This window comes from Ostrea edulis, chromosome 7 (assembly GCF_947568905.1).
Source record: "Ostrea edulis chromosome 7, xbOstEdul1.1, whole genome shotgun sequence".
In the NCBI taxonomy this organism is placed as follows: Eukaryota; Metazoa; Mollusca; class Bivalvia; order Ostreida; family Ostreidae; genus Ostrea; species Ostrea edulis.
The window spans coordinates 87948184-87966456 of NC_079170.1; the positions used below are offsets into that span (position 1 = coordinate 87948184).

At 36.9% G+C, this 18273-nt stretch overlaps 2 protein-coding genes across 3 annotated transcripts in view; both read right to left on the minus strand.

Moving 5' to 3' along the window:
* Window positions 1-548: 548 nt before the first annotated feature.
* LOC125656854 (leucine-rich repeat-containing protein 4C-like) lies at window positions 549-12179 on the minus strand. Of its 2 annotated transcripts, none has more exons than XM_048887468.2 (2): window positions 11806-12179; window positions 549-2847 (listed from the first exon to the last, which is right to left on the minus strand). In XM_048887468.2, the coding sequence occupies exons 1-2, from the start codon at window positions 11859-11861 to the stop codon at window positions 1002-1004; spliced, it is 1902 nt and encodes a 633-aa protein (XP_048743425.2). In that variant the 5' UTR covers window positions 11862-12179; the 3' UTR covers window positions 549-1001. The 2 variants fall into 2 exon arrangements, with proteins under 2 accessions (XP_048743425.2, XP_048743426.2); XM_048887469.2 differs by lacking the exon at window positions 11806-12179 and adding an exon at window positions 11373-11491.
* Window positions 12180-13971: 1792 nt separating this feature from the next.
* The window catches only part of LOC125654160 (uncharacterized), a 95713-nt gene continuing 91411 nt past the window's right edge, over window positions 13972-18273 (minus strand). Inside the window, exons 40-43 of the mRNA XM_056145909.1 lie at window positions 17467-17545; window positions 16444-16653; window positions 15357-15480; window positions 13972-14091 (exon numbers count right to left, since the gene is read on the minus strand). Of these exons, the coding sequence (XP_056001884.1) occupies window positions 14015-14091; window positions 15357-15480; window positions 16444-16653; window positions 17467-17545 (490 nt within the window). The 3' untranslated portion in view covers window positions 13972-14014. The remainder of the gene's footprint in view (window positions 14092-15356; window positions 15481-16443; window positions 16654-17466; window positions 17546-18273) is intronic.

Sequence of the window (18273 nt, forward strand, 5' to 3'; positions counted from 1 at the left end):
GGAGTCGCACCACAACATTCTGAATTCCAATCGCAGCGACCAATTCGTGACCGCCGTCCGCCTAAATATCTAAAAGATTTTGTACTTTCATGACTGAATATGTTTGTAGTGCCTATCGTATGTTTCTTATATTACTATAATGAACATTTATTATTTCAAAGAAGCAAAAGGAAGCTGCGCCATTATAGTATGTGTGTTTTATCGAAGTGACTGTGAACGAGTTAATTAGCTGTAATCGTGCAGAGGAACGAATTGTCTACTATTGTGTGTGCACGTTGTTGTTTTGCTGTGAACTCTATAGATAAAGGTTTTGACTGTTTATTAAGGCATCTGTGTTATAACATATTGGCGGTGTTCTGTAAAACTTATACGGTACCAATTTTGATGCACCAGATGCGCATTTCGACAAATAATGTCTCTTCAGTGATGCTCAACCGAAATAATTGAAATCCAAAATAACGATAAACTTGCTAGAGGTACTGCTATTTACATTAAATTGAACTAGATAGCTCTAGCGAAGTGTCAAACAGAAAACTCCAACTGGCAAATAAGATTCAAACACATTTTATTCAGAAGAATATGATTGAGCAACAGGCAGTGTCTGTACTCGTATATATCTCTCTATTAATCAACAAATGTCCACTACCTGTAAATGTTCATAACACATCCAATCACACATTTATAAGAAATTATTTGTCTATTACTGAAAAGAAGGGCGACCAAATAAGTATTGGAATGAGCTAATATCCACGGAGTTTTTTGCTTTATATATATATATATATATATATATATATATAAAACATTCATTTGCAGAAACAAAATTCAATAGGGCCAACGTTCATCTTCCCAAGTCAAGCATTTCTTATCTACTCCGCTCCATATAAATAGGAGGTGAGCGGATCAGAAACTCTTGACTTGAGTAGATGGTCAATGTTAGGAATAGCAACAGTAGAAAAGGCAAATCAGAATACATGTTCTTAAAATGGAAATTTGCACACTTTTTAAAATGTTGTCACCTTGGAAATAAGTGTAGATCTTTCCTCACTATCAACATCTGTATTGACAGACATGATCGATACCGTCTGGGCAATTTCACCCGTTCCACAAAACTCTTTCATGGACATAACTCCAGATCTCATCTGCTCCACACCCAAGAATACCCCCGCCTTCACGCGGCTGGCCGCCTGGCTACTCGTGTCTTTGATGGTGGTCAAATACTGAGACCCACGATTTCGAACTTTCTTGATTTTCTTTCCTAACTTTGTTTTCACCACCGTGATAGTGGTATTTTCGTTCTCCACGGTGGAGGTATCCTGTGACGAACTGAATTCGTCGTCTCCTCCCAGAAGTGGGTCTCCTTCTAATGAACAGACTTCGGATTGTTCCACGGAGTCCATCAATGAATTTGGCTTTAGGGCTTCTTCGCACTGATTGCCGGACGATTTCTTCTTGCGATTAGGTTGAGCACATCTACATTTGCAGACGTGTATTGCACAGAGTTTAATTGTACCGACGACAAGGCCGAACAATAACGCACCCACAGCGCACATCGCTCCAAAGAAAACACTCATCCATTCCACGATGAACAATTTCGATGTCGCCGACAACTGTACACCCCCTGTTTCATTTCCAAAATTATTGATGTATGTACAAACGTACATTCCGCCAAGACCATTTGCAAAATTTCTAATGGTCAATGTATTATTTTCAGATACAGACACACGAGACGTTTCCTGGGTTCGTGGAGATGTGTAGACTTTCTCTGACATGGTTGAGATGTTTAGTTGTGCGAGGTATTCTATGTGGTACTTTGATGTTAATTTCACTCCTTTGGATGTTATCCAGTAACCCACTCCGTGGTTGTCTGCAGAATGCGTGCAGTCAAGCGAGACGACCGCACCATTATACTCCATGTGTGATGTGGACATTTGTTCAATCAAAGGACCATCACATTTTAAGTCCCCTTCGTTTAGTTCTATCATCTTTCTTCCACCCAGTCTTTGTGGAGAATTACAAAGCACCAGGTCTGCGTTTACTGTCGTATTTTTGTTCCTTTTGATAAATTCTATAAAGTTGGTAATGTCACAAGAGCAAAACCAGGGATTTCCAGAAAGTGAAACACGATCAATTTTTCCAAATGTTGTGAGATCCCGATTGGATATTGTCCAAAGTTTGTTATCGCTTAAGTTAATGGAATTCAATCGAGTGAGATTTCTGAGAATTTCACCAGAAAACCAATGAATCCGATTGCTCCTTAAATCCAGCTCTTCTAATACATGTAAATTATCAAATGCACCACTAGGAAGACAGTAGATGTTATTAAAACTCAAAGTTAACCGTTTTAATTTGACGAGATTTTGAAATAGTCTGCTGTCGAGTTCTTCAATTCGGTTTTCGCTGAGAGAAAGATCCTCAAGATTTAAGAGCTCTCCGAATGCAGTGGATGATATGGATTTAATATTATTGGAACTCAAGTCCAAGAAACGTAACGACTCCGGAACACTGAACTGTAACATTCCTATCTCAAATAAACTATTCCGACTGAGATCGAGATTTTGGAGTCCAGGAAGAGCCAGGTATTTGCCGGGAATCACATCTAATCCCCCAAACAAAGTCAATGAGTGTACGGTGTAATCTTTTGGAATATCGCTCAACAGAAATCCCTTGTAATAGGACGAGCACGAGGCCATTTTGTGAATTTTATCACATGAGCAGTAATTGGGACATGCATTGTTTGAATGGGTTGTGTTATTGGACGTCTTTCTGTCGCTGATGTAGGCGAATTCCGAAGTATGGAGAATAAGACAGAACTGGAGTGCTAACAGAACAGTCTTTATGGTGAATGCCCTGAAATGAAAAAAAAAACCGGAAGTTACTTCGGAAAATGGTCAGTTATGCACTTGGTCAATTTCGTTAATTTTAGAAGCCCCGGGGTAAACCAAACCGTTTTGGCATTCCAGAGGCCGGTCCTCCATCGGGAACCGATCGATTTCCCCAACAATGGATCTCAGTGCATCCTTACAACAAAATATGTAAAGGGGTCAAACATGGGACGTAAATCTACATTTATTTACTGTATGGGAATTCTGAAATAATTAAAATCCACTTATGACGTCATTCTTTTGTTCGAACACTCCATTATTTTTCAGGAATGGAGTGTTCGGAAAGTAGGTCATCCTTTATACAAGTAGATATAAATGCATGCAACAAAGGAATGAAAAACATAAGACATGATTAAAATGCACAAAGTTTAGTTTTTATTAAGGTGGATTTTAAGTGGGTCAATGTACTCGTATCACTCCATTCCTTAAAAGCAATGGACCTCGGCCCCTTCGGGGCATCGGTCAATTACTTTTAAGGAATGGAGCGATACTCGTACATTAACCCTTACTTAATCACTGTGCAAAAAATTAGGTTTCTGTACAATATCACATTGTTCTAATTACCTCTAAAATACGTCAATGCTAAATTGGGATTATTATATAGATTTTCAGAATAATCATCGCCTTGCTCTTGAATAGAGATGTTTGAAGATTTTTATTATCCTTTGTGCAATTTTCATTATACTGCAGATTTTCCCTGTTTTCAATTAAATAGAATATCTTAATTTATTCTTAGAGGCTATGTTAGTCACGCATAGACTGGTAGGTGGGGTGAGGGTCCGAACTCCATTTACCCGATTAAGATATAGGGCTCACGGCGGGTGTGACCAGTCGACAGGGGATGCTTAATCCTCCTAGGCACCTGATCCCACCTCTGATATATCCAGGGGTCCATGTTTGCCCAACTCTCTATTTTGTATTGCTTATGAGATTGATCACTGCTCGTTATCTTCACCTTTCATTTGCTGTTTTATGCACTTCCGGGTGTAAACTACTAAATGATAGTCCTCCAGTAGTTTGGATTGGGTCCCTTAATAATCACATGACGTGGAACCTGACAAAAAATTCTGCAACCGCAAATATAGGCTCGCTCCAATGGCATATCAAAACAAGTTACAGTAAAACACTCTTATAATGAACACCTTTAAGTCGAATTAATGATTATTGCAATGCGATATTTATTCCCCTATAATAGGAAAATAGCGATAAATTATATTGGACATAAAGAACTGTTTTCCGTTCTTGGGACGCACTTGTAGTAATTCCGGATATGAAATGTCCTACTGTTTTCAGTTCAAGATTTATAAGGCAGTTTATGTTTCCGATATGCACATTGGGTGCACAAATGTTTGTCACTTTGTGTAATATTTTCACTATTTGTGTTTATGTTACATCTTGACCAATTCTTTACCGATGCAATGATTGCACGATGATACAGCATCGCACAGGGTTTTGTTATTGTAAATATGTTGTTTTTCCTTTCTTTTTTCACTATATTTTACTGTCTTCTTAAACTTCAGGGGCATATTTTACTTTTCAAATGATGTCATTGGAAATGCATAAAAGTAGTCAATTGAAAGTGAATACAATTAATTACCAGGGTCTTGGAGATATTAGTAAAAGGCGTAATATTTTCAACTATTTGAAAAAAAAGAAAAAAATTTAATGTTTACTTCCTGCAAGATACACACTTTACTCCCAATGATGAAAAGTTTATTCAAACACAGTGGTTTTGATCGACAAGCAATTCTTTTTGAAAAATTTGCTAATAAGAATGTACACAAGTTGGAAAATTTGATAATTCTGATGATAAAGCAATATATTTATATTAGTAAATTCTCAAGTATAAGCAAATTAAGTATAGATGCATCCAAAAAAATTATCATTGATAGAATTACAGTTGAAAAACTTTTGTTGTTGAAAAACTGCAGGTATAGGGAGTTTGAGAGATACTGGCAAAATATTTATGATTGTATTAAAAAGTTGTTGTTTTTTTAAACCTAAGATTGTTCCATGCCCCCTTTGTTTTATATGTTTTCTTTCTCTCTTTCTCCTTCTTTATATTTATGAAAATGTCTTTTGCATATGAATATTGATGATATTATTGTGTAGTTAAATTACATATATGTATATAATGTAAAAGTCAAATAAAAAATCAAACAATGAAAAAAAAAAAAAGAACTGTTTTCGGCTGGCCGTGGAGGTTCGCTATAACCGTGTTTTACTGCATAATGAAATTTGATTATAACAAACTGTTACCGTTTTGTGACTAGCCATGGAGGTTCCCTGTAACCGTTTTACTGTATGATGAAATTTGATTACAACTAACCGTTTTCGGTTGGCCATGGAAGTTCGCCATAACCATCTTTACTGTATAATGAAGTTTCATTATAACAAACTGTTTTGGCTGGCCGTGGAGGTTCGCTATAACCGTGTTTTACTGTATAATGAAATTTGATTATAACAAATTGTTTTAGGCTGGCCGTGGAGGTTCGCTGTACCCATGTTTTACTGTATAATGAAGTTTGATTATAACGAACTGTTTTGTCTGGTTGTGGAGGTTCGCTGTAACCATGTTATACTGTATTGTACATGCATCTGTTGTTATTGTAAACTTTTCCTATTTTCGATTTCTCCAGAACCACGTGGTCAATTTGAACCCATCCTAAGGTGGAGGAGACATTTACTTCTATTTAAGTTTACTCCTATTACGTATCATGCCCCCTTCCAAGGGAGGTAACTGGGAATATAATTCACAATGTGGAATGTTTACAATAATCTTCTCTAGAATCACTGAACCAGCAAAGTCGAGACTTACGTGAAATCTTCCTTATATATATATATATAAATTCCAGTTATCTAGTTAGGTGATCATAGAAATACATATATATAGAAAATCACTTCTGAAGAACCATCAGAGTACAATGTGTCAAGTTAAAATACATACATCTACATTTAATGTAGTTTCTGGTGATTTCAGATCTTGGGGCCCCCTCACCCTGACTGAACGAGCCACAATATGTCTAAAGCTTAAAATATACATACAGTACACGACACGAGTTTTATACACCCCACCGTGGAAAGACCACGGTGGAAAATCCACGGAGATACACCGTGTCCTCCGCGTTCCACGGTGTGTGTTAATTGTGATTATTAAGTTGTGTAAAAAAAAATTACAAGTAATAAGATAACAACAAAAAATGGTGCTTAAATTGTCCGATTACGAAAACCTTAAATTGTGTACATGTGTGGGTGGGGTGGGTGGGGGTGTAGTAGTCTGAAACTGTCTCAATTCCCCCTTCCGACTTCAATTTCTTAAATCGTGCAGTGGGTAGGTCGCTACAAGCTACAAGGCTAAATCCTTAACTTTCAAGTTTTCAAATTACACCCTCTCTGATTCTACGTGCTTGTAATCAATATTTAAGGATGTAAATCCTCGGTGTCAAATGCAACTAGTTCATGAAAAAAGACTAATATCAATATAAACAGAAATGACTTAACGATTATTTGCTTTTATTCATATACGCTATCGATTATTAAAATCTTTGTTATATGAAATCATTTTAAAATTTAGATGCAGTAGACAATGAAAACAACAGAGAGAGAGAGAGAGAGAGAGAGAGAGAGAGAGAGAGAGAGAGAGAGAGAGAGAGAGGAGCATTGGTAATCATTGATTATAATATTCATGAATGTATGCAGATACGGGAAGTTTATTATCTTGAATGTACAATTTCTTTCTGATTAATTACCCATCCACTTTTTTTTATTTCCCATATTGTTTTCTTTACATGTTAAATTTTTCGGCTGGTCTGGGTTAGGACTAATGAATGAGCCCCCCCCCCCCTCTCTCTCTCTCTCTCTCTCTCTCTCTCTCTCTAAAACGATGCTACGTGCTTAGCTGTCTATCTCCCTCTCAGTCAAAAATAAAATAAATACATGCTACATGTATATATACTACAACATCATTGGATTTACTGGATAATTCTTCGATTTCACCTTCATAATACATGTCAATGCAAGCGGACTATCTATGCATTTTTTTTTCAATCTTCGCTAGCCAAGATTATTCGTCCACGAAGGCACAGTTGACCCAAAACCCATTACTAGCGGAGATCGACGAGTACCCCCGTATGATGTTATAACTGACCAAAACCTAGTACGTTTGTTTTACAACTTTCATTCAGAAGACGCGCAAGTTTGTGAGTCACTGAATAAACGAGAAAACGTCTGCATTTTTATTTCGATCGCTGTCAACTGTACACTTTGTGATATTTCAAGACTACATGTACTCAATTCAATGTATTGGACCTCATCACCATTATGCAATGGTATACAAAAATATAAAGACAAAAAGCTGTTATATATACATTTAGTAAATAATACATGCGTGTAATGAAGTATTTATCAAGTTAGAAAAAAAAGTGTTATTATTAATGTGAAGTATGGGCTTTCTAGGCAGGGGAACACATTTTATTTTATCATTTTCTTAATGAAAGTACGGAGTTTTCTGAAAGTTTGTTTAAAAGTAAAGATATCTTTATTTGTTTAGGTGATAAAAATTTGATTCTTTGCTCACAATGCATCACAGTTGAGTACATAATGAAAATCATCTCCAATGTAAACATGTATATAGCAGACCATAATCAACTATTCCTAATTACAATGAAAACCTTGCGTTAAAAATAAACCACTGCTTATGCTACACATTTCTTTGAGCTGCTATTTATCAAATTGAAATTACTGGCATGTGATTGTCGTTGTTCATGACCCTTCTTTTATTTGGTGAAATTGTGCTGCACGTGCCGTGAAACAATGTACCGACGAGTGGTAGGAATAACACCGGTGTTTATATATAGGATGTCGAGAATACGCCGGTTTCGAGATAGTCCGAGTTATTTCCCTTCGGAGAACTCTCGTACATAGTAAGGCGCGAAAGAATTTGTTTACACGCGGGAGTGGGACGGGTATTCATCACAGCGTAAGGGAATGTACTCAGTAAGTTTCTCATACGCTGTTTGATAACCCGAATTCAACTGATACACAAACTAAGTAAGTGATAAGTATTTAGGGAGTAATTTTAAAATACATAGAATTCTTATCCTATCACGTTATTTCGCTGGTCATAAGTACCATATCCAAGATATTTCTTGCAAATATGACATTGTTTGTATGTTTCCACTTCGGTAAAACATTTCTTTCGATAGTATATAGTATTTCCCACATTTACATATTTAAAGAGAAGCCGCTTTTAATACATTTCATCGTCTTCCTCGTTGGCTGTATATCCACTCTGTCCCACTTAGGCATTCAAAGTTCCACTAAATGTACCTCCTATACAGAGGAGTTCGTATCTCGAAACTGACGTAATTTGGGTGTTTCATAAAAAGGTGTGAACGTCTACATACGGATATGTACCGATTTATAGCTAATTTCTAAATAATTAATGGGGGCATGCATACTGGCCAAGCGAAAAGGTTTTTTGGGTGAATCATTTCGGAAATTATTTCTTTGTTTCATCACACGGAGGTACACGTTGGCATCGACGGAGGTACGGGCGACATCCACGGTGATGCGCGGTGGAATTCACGGAGATCCTCCGTGGACTTCAATGTCTAGCTCGCGCGAAAGAAATAGGACTTCAAAGGTGTCGAGGTCCACCGTGTTTGGTGCAAATTTGTTCCACCGCGTTGCGTGGAACACGCATAAATAAACTCGTGTCGTGTACTGTATATATACAAACATTTTCACAATCGTCTTTTCAGAAATCGCAAGGGGAAAATGTTTAAATTCATATGAAAATTTTTCATAGTTTAAATTGATTATACCACGTCAAGGCCAGGGGAAGTGATAATAAAAGTTTACATTTCTACATTTGAAAATTTGGGAACATGATCTAAAACTGAGGCCTATTGTAACGGACACCTTTATAGATGTTCCTCAAATATCTCAAATATCCTCAAATATCCTCAAATATCTCAAATATCCCCTCTTGACGCCATTTTTATAAGTTATATTGAATCGTTCAATCAACGCTTACATGTGTACATTACAGTGAAAAATGTCACTTTATTTGTTAGAGAGCGCTAGTCGTGTAAGTTAAAGCATTATCCAATCAAAATCAATTGAGAGAATCGTCTGAATATTATGTACCTGTATCACAAGTGTCAAACCATTTTGATAAAGGACAAAATGAGAAATATAAGTATCATCCAATCAAAAGTCAGCGCACGTGCTGATATTATGCAAGTAAATCTATACACAGGTCCCACCCATCCCTCCTTAATGTAATTGAAACTATAATCTTGGGGGGGGGGGGGGGGGGGGGATACGAGTTCAGTGTTTTTGGAGTAAGCAATCAAAGGACCAGGTTCTAAAGATGCACATTGCATAATCAAATGACCCCGCAGGGTTAGCCCTTCTCAATGCCACATGTACAAGTAGTGCTGACACTTGTCTTTCCGTCGTAAAGGACCCACAACCACCATCTCTCCCGCTTCGTTAAAGAGGAGTGCTATAGCACAGAAATTTGATATGGATGAAAAGTGGAGGATATGTACAATATTCTGAAATTGAAAACTTTCAAACTTACTCTACTTAGTAAAAAAAAATGCAGATTTAGTAGTAAGAAAACTGACAAAAAAAATTAAAACCCCGGCTAGAAATGAACCCGTGATCTACAGTTCAGCAGTCAATGTGCTAACCTACATCCAATCATATTTGAAATGAATAGACAAAAAGTAGCTATTTATACTTTCATTCATGTTTAAAAGGAAGTCAGCCATTATGATGATGTAATACGCAAGATCGTAAATACCGAGTTAGCGGAACTCTCTTGTAAAGAAGTCCGGAAAAGCGTGTCGATCTTTAGCATTTTTGTTTATTCAAAACCACAGGTGCTTGGGTTCAGGATTTTAATTGATGTAACAGTGTAATTTCTTTAATAGGTAAAATTTAAATAAATGTTCATGTAAGTGTGACTGCATGACTGTATAACTTATTACATGTAATTGTTTGAATATTTTTTTATTCTTTGTATAACTAACTATGATAATGCAAAAGACATGGCCTATAATGAATACCCTCTCCTTAAACCTATTCATTACATGTAATGTGATGAATCAATTTGTATATACCTATTATTTGATTGTAATCAGTGATTTCAATTTAGTATCTATTATCTTATTCAAGTAATACTTTTATAAATAAGTTCATTATTCTTGTCCAGTTGCTAAATAATTCTATCTTTATTGATTAATGAATAAGATAACTGTTATTCATGAATAAATGTTGAAGCAGTTTCATAGCACTATTGTAATTACATACATAAACATCAAAGGGGGGGGGGGGTGTCATGACCGTTTTGAACACCATCTTTTTTGTTACAAAATGCACACAACCAACCCTGCAATTTTTTTATTACTCAGCTATTGAATGAACTCCTATTAATCCCTTATACGATTCAGTTGCAAGGTTTCCTTTTAGAATTTTTCATATCATCAGCTGATCATTAAAAGCTAGAAACACCGAGAAAAGCTTTAATTTGTAACAGAATCACTTCTTTTAAATTCAAGCGATAAATTAATGATCTGTGTATTATGTCTTTATAAAATCATAAGTTGTTCCCATCCTGATCATGGTCTATGCGTTTGACAACAACTATGACTTCGTACGGTAATAATACAATTCAATACTAATCAGCTGATCAAAGACTTCAAAGGGGGATTTTATACGAGAAATGGTGTGGGTTAAAACTAGTGAAAAATACCTTTTCAGGTGTCTAGAAGCAAGTCAGTAAGTTCTTGCCATGACATCATTACAACAAGTATCAGTGTCAATCTTTTATTTGCTTCGCGTTAACAACGTTAGTGGAAAACATGAAAAATTATCGCATCATAAAATGGCTTTAAAACGAAACCGGAAGTGCCTTTTAACCGATTAGGAAAGGTAACTCTTACAAAAAATATGGCGGCCGTAATACTGGATAGGTCTATTGCATGTGGGTTATTTCGACCGATATGTAAATATAAGTGTTTAAGTTTACTATGGCAGTGAAAAAACTCACACAACTTAAAGAGTGTGTGAAAAATACTTTGAAACGAATTATCTGACATCCTAGAATTATATATATATATATATATATATATATATATGAGCATTCCTGAAAGCCACCGCCTCTTCAGATAACGCCCTGTCAACACAGTTCTCTAAAACGCTTTACAAATGTGAGAGAAATGATAATATAAAATCGATGTGCACACAATGATGTAGAGAAATCGATGTGCAAACAATGATGTAGAGAAACTCCTTAAAGATTGCTAAAGTAAGAATCACTCTTCTGAATTAATCTGATTTTGATTGACCCTCGTTATCTAATGGTACAAAATTACAAATGAGGTAAACAAAAGTCGGGAGGACCGTCAGAACAGGTCTACTGGTCTCTCAGAGTCCCCTTCTCTGTGGGTACGCATATGTCATTCAAGAAAATCATACCTGTTGTTGATTTCAATCACCATTTTCACCCATTCAGCATGTTTTGAACGCCGCATGAACTTTTGTTTACTAGGAGTAGTTTAAATGAAATCTACCGTATATGTAGAGCAGTTGGACACGACTAAAATCTCGTCTTATACACCGGTCTTTTAATATTTAAATTCCTTGCTTTGGTTAGTCAATCTTTTTTTTAAATGGGACAGTACCACGACCGCTCCATACATGGATCAGACTCTAATTGCATGTAAATATGTAAAGCAAACTTTTACATCCAATATACATGTTGAATTAATTTGATTTTGATTGACCCTCGTTATCTAATGGTACAAAATTACAAATGAGGTAAACAAAAGTCGGGAAGACCGTCAGGTCTACAGGTCTCTCAGAGTCCCCTTCTCTGTGGGTACGCATATGTCATTCAATAAAATCATACCTGTTGTTGATTTCAACCACCATTTTCACCCATTCAGCATGTTTTGAACGCCGCATGAACTTTTGTTTACTGGGAGTAGTTCAAATGAAATCTACCGTATATGTAGAGCACGACTAAAATCTCGTCTTATACACCGGTCTTTTAATATTTAAATTCCTTGCTTTGGTTAGTCATTCTTTTTTTTTAAATGGGACAATACCACGACCGCTCCATACATGGATCAGACTCTAATTGCATGTAAATATGTAAAGCAAACTTTTAGATCCAATATACATGTAAATTATTTACATGAAGCAAACGAAATAGTACACACGTACAAACTGTTAAAGTAAATCACGAAAAAAAAGCAACCAAAGGTTTTTCCAGTACATTAGTACATTAGCACTAAGTTCAAATAACACCTTGTAACTAGAAGTGTCGGATCCACAAAGTTGATACAAGGTCAATTTATTAATACCGTTGTGGGTTTAATTTTGTAACATTGGATCTACATTTGTACTCTGTTGGGCAAGTTGTCGGCTGTGATTCTAATTCCGTGGTTAAAAAGAGTTGTTATTCTTTAACTATTCAAGAAATATATTTCATTTTTAAAATACACGAGGGTAGGTACTGCAACACTTCACTGCCGGGCATACTTCATGTAGCGTGTTATTCAAAACTGAAAATATTTACATTTCATCTTTATTTCTGTCGGAATTCCCAACATGTAAATAGATATATTACCAGTATATTTATTAAATTTATGATAGAACGTCGATCATCATAACTTTTCAAAAACACTGGAAATTTAACATAAAATGTAGTTAAATTTTTCTCAGCGGAGGCATTAAATTTATGACATAGTATGTCCCACCACAAAAAATTACAAAGTTCGTACATCTCTTTCTTATAATAGATTTGACAAATCCTGTATTATGTTTCTAAATTTTTCATCAGTAAAACTATTTATCATGGTGAACTGCGGGGGGGGGGGGGGGGGGGGGGGGGGGGGGGGGGGGGGGGGATCCCATTGGTGTGCAACCGTATCGCAATTCTTCGTTCAGTTCATCAAACAAGACCCGCCGCCATGATATTCACTGGTTCCACTACAGTATGATACAGTCGTTATGATATTCACTGGTTCCACTACAGTATGATACGGTCGTTATGATTTTCACTGGTTCCACTACAGTATGATACGGTCGTTATGATATTCACTGGTTCCACTACAGTATGATACGGTCGTTATGATATTCACTGGTTCCACTACAGTATGATACGGTCGTTATGATATTCACTGGTTCCACTACAGTATGATACGGTCGTTATGATATTCACTGGTTCCACTACAGTATGATACGGTCGTTAAGAAGCGACTCTCGTTCTCTTTACCCACTGGATGATAGGGGAAGCCTGTTTCGTTTCTAAGAATAAAACTTCCAGACATATTGAGCTCATTTCAATGATCACATGACAGTATCATTACGTACAATACGCATTTTAAAATACATTTCCAATCGTGAAAAATCGTGATTTATCCATTGAATTTAAAAGGTGTCACACGTGGCTTTTCATAGCGTAGTATGATGATTTAACTAGAACTTATTTTTTCGAGTTCTCTGCGATGAGAAAAAAATAGTTTGGAAATTATCATAAACAGAAAATTTACTGTTCGGTTGTTGGACATTCAGTTTCACTTGTGGAAGGATTTTTTCTTCCAGTATTATCATTCATGTTTAACAATCACGAAAATATAAAACGAAAATTTCCATACACAATTTTAGACCTAGAACATTAAAAATCCTTTTAAAAAACCAGAAACAATCTACAAAATGTGTAATGATGACCCTGACATTCCACCTTGAAAGTATACACTACATCTTCCTCTCGGCTCGGCTGGATGCCTTCACAGATGAAGGCGTCGACGCCGTCAAAATATCCAGCCGAGTCGAATCTCAGCCGAGATTACCTCTAAATGTAGGCCTATAATTACGATAACCATTCTTATATCAAATCAAAATATATAACTTGCCAGAAAGGCCCGAGGGTTTGATGCGGTACAGCTGTACTAGGATGCAGCGAATCTAACATACACATCTAATCGTGAATTATACTTCCTGAACATATGACAGAAAATTCAGCAGCCATTGAGAGTTGTATACAATATAGACAAAACCAACACTCTCACAAATTTGACGTATTTTATTTGTACAGATATTCAATCGTACAATCACTGCTGCGTCTCCTCAATCTCCGTTCTTCTCGCTTTCCGTTTGAATTTTGATTTCTTTGTGGTTGCCTTTCTCACTGAAATGTACGAAAATATGGACATGTTTTTTGAAAACCCAAGCGTAAATCTTGATTTCTTTCAACACTGTGGGTAAAATCTGACCCTCGTCATACTTATATCTTTCAACACTGTGGGTAAATTTGACCCTCGTCATACTTATATCTTTTAACATTGTGGGTAAATCTGATCCTCGTCATACTTGGAAATTTCGGTTCTTTGTTGTTTTACCTCCTATTAATTTTTTTTTTACTCTTGTACAGACATCATCAGCTCTAGATGAAGTATCATACATTTCTGATCAATGCCTGGGACTCATGGTGTACATGATGTAGCAGTGGGGAACCCCCAACTCCTACCGCGTCGTGCGACCTCCGTTTTTAAAGTCGTATCCAAAAGACCCGTGATTTACACTTCTAATACTTGAAATTTATGTCAAATAAGGATGTTTGTAGATCATTTTGACAATTCTTTTACAATCAATCCCATAATCCAAATCTGTATCAGGAGACATCAGTTTAAAAACAAGAGGCTCATGGGCCGCAACGTTCACCTGAGTCACCTTGTCCACCCTGTTCTTTGGAATATCGTAAAATGATTTTGTACCCTCTTTGTTTTTACCACATATTATGACCCTATTATGCCTCCTGGGGTTATGAATTAATCAGACTTTAATTCACATGATGTAGGGATGCTTCAATAATAATAAAATTATTGTTTAACTCCCACTCAAGAATTTTTCACTTATATGGAGATGTCACCATTGCCAGTGAAGGGCTGCAAAAAGCCCTTAAGGCCATTAGGTAGGGAGGGGATCTTTATCGTGCCACACCTGCTGTGACACGGAGCCTCGGTTTTTGTAGTCTCATTCAAAGGACCACCCCATTTAGTCGCCTCTTACGACAAGCAAGGGGTACCAAGGACCAATTCTAACTTAGATCCCCACGGGATGTAGTTCTTGAGAAGGAAATTTTTAAAGATCCCCTATTGTGGCCCCACCCTACCCCCGGTGGCCACTATTTGTACAAACATGAGTTAGTTTACAGAGAGATGGACCAACAAACAAATGATAAAAGTTGATAAGAAAAGCTCACTCGAACTTTCAACTTAGGTGAGCAAAACATTATTGAACCTTTTTCCACAAAACGATTTCAAGGACTGACAATTAGTCTTTGAAGGGGTAGCATGCCAGACACCCACAACTTTACTCTGATAAAGGAACAGCAGCACAATTTAGTGACAATTAAAACTCGCAAGTCTTGACTAATGACAGTTGACCACTCACCGTAATCTGCTGCCCATAGTGCCAGTGCCCATAGAAAACACCCAGACGTCACCATTATGGTAATAGTGACCGCTCCAAAGTTGATCTGGTCATCCGGATTGAGTGCAGTTGTTGTGACATCAGCCTGAAGTGATGAAATGCAGTTAATCTGATACAGCCAAAGTTAATGGTGGAAGGTAGTTAATCTGTTACAACCAAGGGTAAGTTGAAGCCACATTCACAGTTCTTTCTGTAAAGGGCTGGGATAATTGACATAAGACTGATGTAGTGACTGTCCGCTTTACATCCAACTGTTGTTTGGTGCTGTTTACAGTTTTATTTTTGCTGATACTGTAAAACTCTGAAGTTGGTTGGTTTTTAGGGTTTGACAATCTCTAATTTACCCTGTAGACAGCTGATGTAGGGCACAGATAATCTTTAACTTAATTACCCTGTAGACAGCTGATGTAGGACACAGATAATCTTTAACTTAATTACCCTGTAGAGGGCTGATGTAGGACACGGATAATGAATACCCATTGTGTATACCTTGTGACTATTCACTAATGATTGGGATAGTAGCCAGTTGTTCTGTTGTCATGTGGATATTGACGATGTTGTTTGTGGATAGTTCGTTCAGGGCTGATTTATTACCCTGATATAATTTATACCTCAAGAGTACATATCAGGGTAGAGACTAACTCAATTTAATTTTTACCTTCCAAGTGATTTAGGGCTGGAGTAGTGACAAGACCTACAAATAACCTTGTACATAGTTAATTCCGGGCTAGGGTTGTGCTGACCTTGTGAGTAGTTGATTCAGGGCTAGGTTTGTGCTGACCTTTTGAGTAGTTGATTCAGCGCTAGGGTTGTGCTGACCTTGTGAGTAGTTGATTCAGGGCTAGAGTTGTGCCGACCTTGTGAGTAGTTGATTCAGCGCTAGGGTTGTGCTGACCTTGTGAGTAGTTGATTCAGGGCTAGGGTTGTGCTGACCTTGTAAGTAGTTAATTCAGGGCTGGGGTACTTTTGACCTTGTGAGTAGTTAATTCAGGGCTGGAGTAGTTTTGACCTCGTGAGTAGTTAATTCAGGGCTGGTTTAGTTATTTACCTTGTAAGTCGTAGATTCAGGGCTGGCAGTAGTTTGTGCATCAAAAGAACAGGAATCTCGGGAGAAATGACTGCTGCAGTATTCACAGGAGTGGATCTCTACTAAGCAGGTGTTCACTGTATCTATGACGATGGCTTGAGCCTCAGTGTAGGAGATTTCTGAAGCATTGTAGATCACAATCAGTTCAGGCTTGTTGGTAGGTACTGAAGTCTGAAACCATATCAACTCGAGTTATAATGGATTAGTCTATCACACAATGGATATAGCACAGTCAGTGATGTACACTGTAAGAGGTGAAAATCTCTACTCATTAAAATAGACCATTCTGATGAAATCAGAATATTGAGCTTTTCCTCTTCCTTGAAACTTCACTTCTTATGCCCTCTCCCACAGTTGATCCTTTGCAGTAAAGTTGAGAAGCAAGGGACTAAGTGGTCTGATCAGAAAACCATAAAGAAGACTAAAAATCAGCTCCCCCACCCCCGGCTGGCAACAAGGTAAAAATCTAGGACTTTATATTGTTGTGTGAAGTGATGATAAAAGTTATCTGACCAGAACCATATAATTTAACCTGTATATTCTCATGTCCAAAGGGCATAACTTTGTCAAAAATCATTCAACCAGAACCAAATAATAATCTTGACCTGGATATTTTCATGATGTATCTATATACAAAATTTCAGTTGAAGCACATCAGTAGTAGAGATAAAGAACAGAAACTGATTAATGATGGAATGGAGGACAGACGGAGAAGGGAAACATTATATTATATGCCCCGGCCATTTCATGACAGGCATAAAAAGCTGAAAATGCTAAATCAGTGAATGGGAATGGATTACATGATCTAATTTTAATTAGATAGTAGACCGGAAACAGATTCAACCTATAGTCAACATCATCAACAGAAAAGTGTACAGAATTAAAGTTCTTTAGGAAATCTTTTAATTCCTTCATCTGGTCATTTCTCGTCTTAATTAAGCTTTGTTTTTCCGATATAATTCATTCACTAATACTAATACGTACAAATGAGATATTGAGACTGTCTACAGTTGTCATCACCGGTGGGACGGAGGAAAAGTCCCGATATTTCTCGTGGCAGAGTCTAAAACATATGATTACATAAATAACGTAAATTCGTTCAGATATGCTTAATTACATACACCTAGTTGAACTGTGAGCAATGCTCACTAAGAATACCCCCCGCTTACCCCAATCTCCCAAAGGGTGTTGTTAATAGGTATAAATTACCTCTTTCCTGAGTGTAAAAATATGGTATGCCTTTGTAGAAGAAAATGGAAGATATAGTCTGAACACAAATCCATGGTATAAACCTATAATTTTGACCTTGAGATCAAAGGTCAAGGTCATAAAGAGGTCATGAAAGTACATGACACATAATCTCATGGTGATACACCCATGTCTTATAGTATGACTATGTCAAAACCCTATAATCAATTTTGACCTTGAGGTCAAAGTTCAAGGTCATATAGAGGTCATGAAGGTACCCGACACATCGTCTCATGGTGATACACTCATGTGTCAAATATGATATGCCTATGTCAAAGAACAAAGAAGTCATGTCCCTGACAGTAATCCGTTGTAAAAACCTTTAATTTTGACCTTGAGGTCAAGGTCATATGGAGGTCATGAAGGTACCCGACACATCGTTTCATGGTGATACACTCATGTGTCAAATATGGTATGCCTATGTCAAAGAACAAAGAAGTTATGGCCTGGACATAAATCCATTGTAAAAAACCTTCAATTTTGACCTTGAGGTCAAGGGTCAAGGTCATATAGAGGTCATGAAAGTACTCGACACATCGTCTC